The sequence below is a fragment of the Macaca mulatta genome, chromosome 14, assembly GCF_049350105.2.
Source record: "Macaca mulatta isolate MMU2019108-1 chromosome 14, T2T-MMU8v2.0, whole genome shotgun sequence".
Classification (NCBI taxonomy): Eukaryota; Metazoa; Chordata; class Mammalia; order Primates; family Cercopithecidae; genus Macaca; species Macaca mulatta.
In genome coordinates, this window is record NC_133419.1 from 119,506,550 (window position 1) to 119,516,105 (window position 9,556).

General features: G+C 45.8%; 1 protein-coding gene across 1 annotated transcript; it reads left to right on the forward strand.

The window, feature by feature from the left end:
* Positions 1-666: 666 nt before the first annotated feature.
* On the forward strand, positions 667-1,177 carry LOC701661 (cytochrome c oxidase subunit 5B, mitochondrial). Its single transcript, XM_001099921.5, has one exon. It carries the CDS (start codon positions 680-682, stop codon positions 1,067-1,069), a length of 390 nt encoding a protein of 129 aa, XP_001099921.3. The 5' UTR covers positions 667-679; the 3' UTR covers positions 1,070-1,177.
* The last annotated feature ends 8,379 nt before the right edge of the window (positions 1,178-9,556 follow it).

The following is a 9,556-nucleotide window of genomic DNA, read 5'->3' on the forward strand; positions in this document are numbered from 1 at the left end:
CGCGCCCGGCCAATTTTTGTATTTTTAGTAGACAGGAGGTTTCACCATGTTGGTCAGGCTGATCTTGAACTCCTGACCTCAAATGATCTGCCCGCTTCAACCTCCCAAACTACTGGGATTATAGGCATGAGCCACCGCATGCGGCAAAATTTTAAAAAATGTTTTAAGTTTTATTGAAAAGTCACAAGCAGCTACAGTAATCAAGGCTCTATGGTACTGGCATAAGGATAGACACATACATACATCAATGGAACAGACCAGAAAGTTCAGAAATAAACTGTTAGCTTTATGGTCAATTGATTTTCAAAAAGGGTGCTAAGACAATTCAGTGAGGAAAGAATCATCTTTTCAATAAATTGTGCTGGGAAAACTGGATATCTACATGCAAAAGAAGAAAGTTGGACCCCTTCTTTACACCACATACAAAAACTAACTGAGCTGGATTATAGACCTAAATGTAAAAGCTAAAACTATAAAATTTTTAGAAAACAAGAATAAATCTTTATGGCCTTAGGTCAGAGAAAGTCTTCTTAGATATGACCAAAAGCCCAAACAACAACAAAAATAGACAAATAGGACATCATCAAAATTAAATACTTTTGTACTTCAAAACACAGAATCAAGAAAGTGAAAAAACTCACAGAGGTTCCCGGAACTGATGCTGCTAGTCGAGGACGCGATGGCTTCAAGGTTACTTCGCGGAGCTGGAGCGCTGGCGGCGCAGGCCCTGAGGGCTCACGGCCCCAGTGGCGAGGCTGCGGTGCGCTCCATGGCATCTGGAGGTGGTATTCCCACCGATGACGAGCAGGCGACTGGGTTGGAGAGGGAGGTCATGCTGGCTGCAAGGAAGGGACTGGACCCATACAATATACTGCCCCCAAAGGGAGCTTCAGGCACCAAGGAAGACCCTAATTTAGTTCCCTCCATCACCAACAAGAGAATAGTGGGCTGCATCTGTGAAGAGGACAACACCAGCGTCGTCTGGTTTTGGCTGCATGAAGGCGAAGCCCAGCGATGCCCCCGCTGTGGAGCCCATTACAAGCTGGTGCCCCACCGGCTGGCACACTGAGCGCCTGTACTAAGTTACTGGCGCTCAAAATGTGCTGTAAAGTTTTTTCTTTCCAGTAAAGACTAGCTGTTGCATTGGCTCCTTCTCCCAAAAAAAAAAAAAGAAAAACCTCACAGAATGTGATAAAATATTTGCAAATCATATATCTGATAAGGGACTTGTATCCAAAATAAATAGAGCTCTAACAACTCAACAATAAAAAGACAAATAATCCAATTGAAAAATGGGCAAAAGGCCAGTCTCAGTAACTCAGGCCTGTAATCCCAGCACTTTGGGAGGCCAAGGCGGGCAGATCACCTGAGGCTGGGAGTTTGAGATCAGCCTGACCAACATGGTGAAACCCTATCTCTACTAAAAATACAAAATTAGCCGGGTGTGGTGGCGCATGCCTGTAATCCCAGCCACTTGGGAGGCTGAGGTAGGAGAATCGTTTGAACCCGGGAGGTGGAGGTTGCAGTGATCCGGGATTGCCATTGCACTCCAGCCTGAGCAACAAGAGCAAAACTCTGTCTCAAAAAACAAAAAAGAACAAAAAAAAAAAAAAAAGAAAGAAAGAAAGAAAGAAAAAAAGGGCAATGAGTTGAATAGAAATTTCTCCAAAGAAGATATATAAATATTGCTGCCGGAACAAACGTAGTGGCTTAAAACAATACCACTTCATTATCTTACAGTTCTTGAAGTCAGGAGTTCAACATGGGTAGAAATGGAAAGTGACTGCTAATGAGTATAGGGCTCCTTTTTGGGGTGATGAAAAAAATATCCTAAAATTAATTGTAGTGATTTTTTTGGTAGAGACAATGTTTCATCATGTTGCCCAGGCTGGTCTCAAACTTCTGGGCTCAAGTGATCTGCCTGCTTTGCTGGTTGCACAGCTCTGTAAATAAACCAAAAATCGTTTTGTATGTCCCCACCTTGGGTTGTTTGGTGTTTTTTGTTTTTGTTGTTGTTTTGTTTTGTTTTTGTTTTTGTTTGTTTTTTGGTTTTTTGTTTTGTTTTTGTGACAGGGTCTCACTTTGTCACCCAGGCACATACAGGCTGGAGTGCAGTGGCACAATCACAACTCACTGAAGCTTCAACCTCCCGGACTCAAGGGATTCTCTCACCTCAGCCTCCCAAGTAGCAGAGACACAGGCATGCGCCGCCATACCTGGCTAATTTTGTTGAGAAATGAGGTCTCTCTGTGTTGCACAGTCTGGTCTCCAACTCTGGGGCTCAAGTGATTGTCCCACTTCTGCCTCTCAGAGTGGTGGGATTATAGGCATGAGCCACCGCACCCAGCCTGTATGAGTACTTTAAATGGGCGCATTGCATGGTATGTAAACTACATCTCAATTAAGCTGTTAAAAAATAACAAATGAATGACTCCTAAGTAGGATGCCATATCAATTTAACAAAAACACACCACAAATGGCCTTAAAGAATAAAGGAAATGTATTGGCTCATTTAACTGAAAAGTACAGAGGAAATAAAGACTTCAGGTGAGATACAGTCAAAACCTCCTCCCCCAGCAGTTGGAGCTCCAACTGTACATGCTGCTACATAATTGAGGGACAGTGAAATAGATATTGTGGAGACAACACCCACTATGCCCATCCACTATGGTCCTAAGGGCAAGGAGAAAACAGGTGGCTCACGGCTGGGTGCAGTGGCTCATACATGTAATCCCAGCACCTTGGGGGGTCGAGGCAAGCAGATTACTTGAGTCCGGGAGTTTGAGACTAGCCTGGGCAACATGACCTGTCTCTATAAAGAATACAAAAAATGGTCGGGCGCGGTGGCTCACACCTGTAATGCCAGCCTTTGGGAGGCTGAGGTGGGCAGATCACCTAAGGTCAGCAGTTCAAAACCAGCCTGGCCAACATGGTGAAACTCCGTCTCTACTAAAAACACAAAAAGTACCCAGGCATGATGGCGGGTGCCTGTAATCCCAGCTACTTGGGAAGCTGAGGTGGGAGAATCACTTGAATCCGGAAGGCGGAGTTTGCAGTGGGCTGAGATCGTGCCACTGCGCTCCAGCCTGGGCAACAAAGCAAGACTCCATCTCAAAAAAAAAAAAAAAAAAAAAAAAAAGATTGAACTGTACACTTGAATATCTGTCTTCTCTTTTTTTTTTTTTTTTTGTCTTTGAGATGTAGTCTTGCTCTGTCTCCCAGGTTGGAGTGCAATGGCATGACCTCGGCTCACTGCAAGCTCCGCCTCCCAGGTTCATGCCATTCTCCTGCCTCAGCCTTCCGAGTAGCTGGGACTATAGGTGCCCACCACCATACCCGGCTAATTTTTTGTATTTTTAGTAGAGACGGGGTTTCACCACGTTAATCAGGATAGTCTCGATCTCCTGACCTCATGATCCGCTCGCCTCCCAAAGTGCTGGGATTACAGGTGTGAGCCACCAGACCTAGCCGAATATGTGTATTCTTTAAATGATATGTGAATACCAGGCACAGTGTCTCATGCCTGTAATCCCAGCACTTGGGGAGGCTGAGATGGGAGGATCATTTGAGCCCAGGAGTTTGAGACCAGCCTAGGCAAAATAGTGAGACTCCATCTCTACCGAAAAAACAAAACTAGCTGGGCATGATAGTGTTTGCAACTGCAGTTCCAGCAACTTGGAAGGAGGCAGGAGGATTGCTTGAGCCCAGGAGGTTGAGGCTTGAGGCTGCAGTGAGTTTTGATGGTACCACTGCACTCCAGCCTAGGAGACGGAGTGAGATTCTGTCTCAGGAAAAAAAAAAAAAAAAAAAAACACTTAAATAATATGTGAATTGTATTTCAATGAAGCTGGATTTCATTGTTTAGAGCAGGTAGATAAGATATTAATCTAGTGCTTGGGCATATGGAGCCAGGAGAAGGGAGTTAAATGTAAATTAAAGCCCAAAATATGGGAAAGATAGTAAGTGAGCCTCTGTGTATTTCAAGGAGTTCAAGACTCTTGGGCCCAGATAAATTACCTCCTAGGGCACTGAAAGAACTTGTAGGTGTAGTAATTATTTAAACTAATTTGTGAGAAATTATGGAGAATTGGGTGAGGGAAGATAAGTTTTGGACACAAGCACACATGGATTTTTTTTTTTTCTTTTTGAGATGGAGTCTCGCTCTGTCACCAGGCTGGAGTGCAGTGGCATGATCCCGGCTCACTGCAACCTCTGCCTCCTAGGTTCAAGCGATTCTCCTGCCTCAGCCTCCCGAGTAGCTGGGACTACAGGCACGTGCCACCACGCCCAGCCAATTTTTGTATTTTTAGTAGAGACAGGGTTTCACCATTTTGGCCAGGATGGTCTCAATCTCTTGACCTCATGATCCACCCACCTTGGACTCCCAAAGTGCTGGGATTACAGGCATGAGCCACCTCGCCCAGCCCCCACACATGGATTTATTTATTTTTTGTGTTTGTATATGTTTAGTTTTATAGTACTAAAGCAACTTGTACACTTTTTTTGTTTTGTTTTGTTTTTGTTTTTGAGACAGTCTCACTCTGTTGCCCTGGCTGGAGTACAGTGGCACGATCTCAGCTCACTGCAGCCTCTGCCTCCCAGGTTCAAGTGATTCTCCTGCCTCAGCCTCCCCAGTCGCTGGGACTATAGGCACACGCCACCACACCTGGCTAATTTTTTTTATTTATTTATTTTTAGTAGAGACAGAATTTCACCATATTGGCCAGGCTGGTCCCAAACTCCTGACCTCAGGTAATCCACCCTCCTCAGCCTCCCAAAGTGCTGGGATTACAGATATGAGCCACTGCACCCGGCTACAAAGCAACTTGCACATTTTTAATGTTTAAAACTGAGCATCTGGGCCAGGGGTTGTGGCTACCTTCTGTAATCCCAGCCCTTTGGGAGGCCCTGGCAGGTAGATGGCTTGAGTTCAGAGGTTTGAGATCAGCCTGGGCAACATGGTGAAACTCCGTCTCTACAAAAAATACAAAACTTAGCCAGGCATGGTGGTGCACACCTGTACTCCCAGCTAGTTGGGAGGCTGAGGTTGGAGGATCAATTGAGCCTGGGAGGTTGAGGCTTCAGTGAGCTGTGACTGCCTTATTGCACTCTAGCCTAGGTGACAGAGCAAAATCTTGTATCAAAAAAATAAATAAATAGGCCAGGCACTGTGGCTCACGCCTGTAATCCCAGCACTTTGGGAGGCCTAGGCAGGTGGATCACGAGGTCAGGAGTTTGAGACCAGCCTGGCCAATATGGTGAAACCCTGTCTCTACTAAAAATACAAAAATTAGCTGGTTCACTGATCATTCTGATGCAGGTGCTGGGGAGTTAGGAGAGGTCATCAAAGATGATATTTGGCCAAACCCATTACAGTTCTACTTGGTTCCTGATATGGATGATAAAGAAAAATAAGAAGATGATGATGATGATGAAGGGTTGGAAGATACTGAAAAAGGAGAGGAGGATGAAGGGGGAGATGATTAATAGAACTCTGATGGATTCCAACCTCCCTTTTAAAAAAATGTTCCCCATTTTGTGCTGGGCATGGTGGCTCACGCCTGTAATCCCAGCATTTTGGGAGGCCAAGTCAGTGGATCACAAGGTCAGGAGATCGAGACCATCCTGGCTAACATGGTGAAACCCCGTCTCCACTAAAAATACAAAAAATTAGCCGGGCGTGGTGGTGGCCGCCTGTAGTCCCAGCTACTCAGGAGGCTGAGGCAGGAGAATGGTGTGAACCCGGGAGGCGGAGCTTGCAGTGAGCCCAGATCGCGCCACTGCTCTCCAGCCTGGGCGGCAGAGCTAGACTCCGTCTCAAAAAAAAAAAAGAAAAACTTTGGGATGGTCCGAGTGCAGTGGTATTTACAACTAATTTATCACAACCAATCACAGATTTCTTTATTCCTTCTCCACTCCCTAATGCTTCACTTGACAAGCCAAAAACAAAAAGAAAAAAAAAAAAAAGGAAAAAAACAAACAAAAAAACACATGGAATTCTAGACAAATCAGTTCCACACATAGCAATTGACTGCTACCCCTGTTAATTCTGCTGAGCTGCTTTTTCCCTCCATTGCCAGCCTTAGAGGATCAGTTTTCCATTTAATTAAGGTTGTTAAGAAGAAAGGGGCTGGGCCAGGCACTGTGTAATCCCAGCACTTTGGGAGGCCAAGGCGGGCGGATCACGAGGTCAGGAGATCGAGACCATCCTGGCTAACATAGTGAAACCCCGTCTCTACTAAAAATACAAAAAATTAGCCGGGCTTTGTGGCGGGCACCTGTAATCCCAGCTACTCGGGGACTGAGGCAGAAGAATTGCTTGAACCCAGGAGGCAAAGGTTGCAGTGAGCCAAGATCGTACCACTGCACTCCAGCCTGGGCAACAGAACTAGACTCCATCTCCAATCCAAAAAAAAAAAAAGAAGAAGAAGAATAAGAAAGGGGCCAGGCGCGGTGGCTCATGCCTGTAATCCCAGCACTTTGGGAGGCTGAGGCGAGTGGATCATTTGAGGTCAGGAGATCAAGACTAGCCTGGCTAACATGACGAAATCCCGTCTCCACTAAAAATACAAAAATTAGCTAGGCGTGATGGCATGCACCTGTAATCCCAGCTACTTGGGAGGCCGAGGCACAAGAATTGCTTAAGCCCAGGAGGCAGAGGTTGCAGTGAGCCAAGATCACGCCACTGCACTCCAGCCTGGGCGACAGAGTGAGACTCTGTCTGAAAAATACAAAACAAAATAAAACAAAAAAGAAGAAAGGGGCCAGGAGCAATGGCACACACTGTAACCCCAGCACTTTGGGAGGCTGAGGTGGGCGGATTGCTTGAGCCAAGGAATTCGAGACCAGCCTGGGCAGTATGGCAAAACCCCTTCTTTACCAAAAAAAAAAAAAAAAAAAAAAAATAGCCAGGTGTGGTGGTGCGCATCTGTGGTCCCAGCTACATGGGAGGCTGAGGCACGAGGATTGCTTGAACCCGGAGGTCAAGGCTGCAGTAAGCCATGTTCGTACCACTGTACTCCAGCCTGGGTGACATAGTGAGATCCTATCTCAGAAAAAAAGAATAAGAAGAATGAGAGAGGTAGACTCCAGAAATGACAAATAGCAAGCTCAATGTTGATCTTAGGTGAAATTCTAGAATGGGATTTGTGGGCAATACAAAAAAAAAATTGGTGGTTCTGAGAGCTCTCACATATTCACTAAGAGCAATTCTGCTGAACTTGATTTCCTTCTTGTCAAAGTATATGTCTTCCTTGGACAGTCGGATTGTTTACCGAGGGCCAATTTCGTACCAAGCATTGTGCTAAGAGTGTAGATAGATACAATAGGGGTGAACCAAAAGGACATGCCCCCTGTCCTTACCATGTAGTGAGGAACAGTCGTTAAACCAAAAGGCGCGTGAATAAATATATCACTATAAACTGTGAGAAGTGATATGAAGGATCACAGGATGGTGGGAGAATTTCACTGAAAGACCTGATTTAGATTTGGCAGCAGGGAGGAGCTTGGTCTAAGGAAAACCTTTAAGAGGAACTCATATTTAAAGATAAGTAAGAGGCCCGGTGTGGTGGCTCAAGCCTGTAATCCCAGCACTTTGAGAGGCTGAGGTGGGCAGATCATGAGGTCAGGAGTTCGAGACTGGCCTGGTCAATATAGTGAAACTCTATCTCTACTAAAAATACAAAAAAAAAAAAAAAAAAAGCCAGGTGTGGTGGTGCATGCCTGTAGTCCCAGCTACTCAGGAGGCTGAGGCAAAAGAATGTCTTCAACTTGGGAGGCGGAGGTTGCAGTGAACCAAGATCGCACCACTGCACTCCAGCCTGGGTGACAGAGCGAGACTCCATCTCAATAAATAAATAAATAATAAAATAAAATAAAGATAAGTAAGAGTTAGCCAGGGAAATAGAGCAGAAAGAGTATTCTCTTTTTTTTTTTTTTTTTTTTTTTTGAGACAAAGTCTCGCTCTGTCGCCCAGGCTGGAGTGCAGTGGCACGATTTTGGCTCACTGCAACCTCCACCTCCAGGGTTCAAGTGATTCTCCTACCTCAGCCTCCCAAGTTGCTGGGATTACAGGCACACATCACCACGCCTGGCTAATTTTTGTATTTTTAGTAAAAACGGGGTTTCACCATATTGGCCAGGCTGGTCTCAAACTCCTGACCTTGTGATCCACCCACCTAGGCCACCCAAAGTGCTGGGATTACAGGCATGAGCAACTGCACCCGACCAGGAGTTTTTTGTTGTTGTTGTTTTGGGTTTTTTTGCAATGTTGTCTCGCTCTGCTGCCCAGGCTGGAGCGCAGTGGCTTGATCTCGGCTCACTGCAACCTCCACCTCCCAGCTTCAAGCGATTCTCCTGCCTCAGCCTTCTGAGTAGCTGGGATTACATGCCTGGTCCACCACGCCCAGCTAATTTTTGTATTTTTAGTAGAGACAAGGTTTCACCATGTTGGCCAGGCTGGTCTCAAGCTCCTGGCCTCATGTGATCTACCTGCCTCGGCCTCCCAAAGTGCTGGCCTGAAAGATATTCTGAGCATAGTAAACAGCATGGGCAAAGACCTTGAGTCAGTAAGGTAATGAGTTTGAGGAACTGAGAGCAGGCTGATGTCACTGGAAAGTAGTAGGAGAGTGAGAGTTGGAGCTGGAGGGTGAACAGGTCAAAATTATGCAAGCTTTAAAGGGCACAAAAAGGTTGGCTTTTATCCTGAGGGTGTTAGAAAGTCATCAAAGTAGTTTGTGCAGGAATGTAGCCCAAATGATCCAGTTTTGGTTTGGAAAAATTTAAACATAGGCCAGGCACGGTGGCTCATGCCTGTAATCCCAGCACTTCAGGAGGCCAAGGCGGGCAAATCACTTGAGGTCAGGAGTTCAAAACCAGCTGGCCAACATGGTGAAATCCTGTCTCTACTAAAAACACAAAAATTAGCCGATGTGTCAGCGGGCACCTGTAATCCCAGCTACTCAGGAGGCTGAGGCACGAGAATCACTTGAAGCAGGGAGGCAGAGGTTGCAGTGAGCCGAGATCAAGCCACTGCACTCCAGCCTGGGCAACAGAGTGAGACTCTGACTCAAAAAAGAAAAAAAAAACTTTTAAACATATATGAGAATAGACACAATTATATTATAGCACCCAAAATTCTCATCAATAGCTTCAAAATTATCATTTTATGGCCAATTTTTAGGATTTGGGAATAAAATAGAAATTCCCAGGAATTCTCAGAAATTTTTTTTTTTTTTTTTTTTTTTTTTTTTGAGACAGAGTCTCGCTCTGCCGCCCAGGCTGGAGTGCAGTGGCGTGATCTTGGCTCACTGCAAGCTCCGCCTCCCGGGTTCATGCCATTCTCCTGCCTCAGCCTCCCGAGTAGCTGGGACTACAGGCGCCCGCCACCTCGCCCGGCTAGTTTTTTTGTATTTTTTAGTAGAGACGGGGTTTCACCGTGTCAGCCAGGATGGTCTCGATCTCCTGACCTCGTGATCCGCCCGTCTCGGCCTCCCAAAGTGCTGGGATTACAGGCTTGAGCCACCGCGCCCGGCCAGAAATTCTTGATATTAAAAAC

Bases quoted from the DNA above. Each gene is read 5' to 3' on its own strand.
- LOC701661 (XM_001099921.5), top strand. From the start codon at position 680: ATGGCTTCAAGGTTACTTCGCGGAGCTGGAGCGCTGGCGGCGCAGGCC.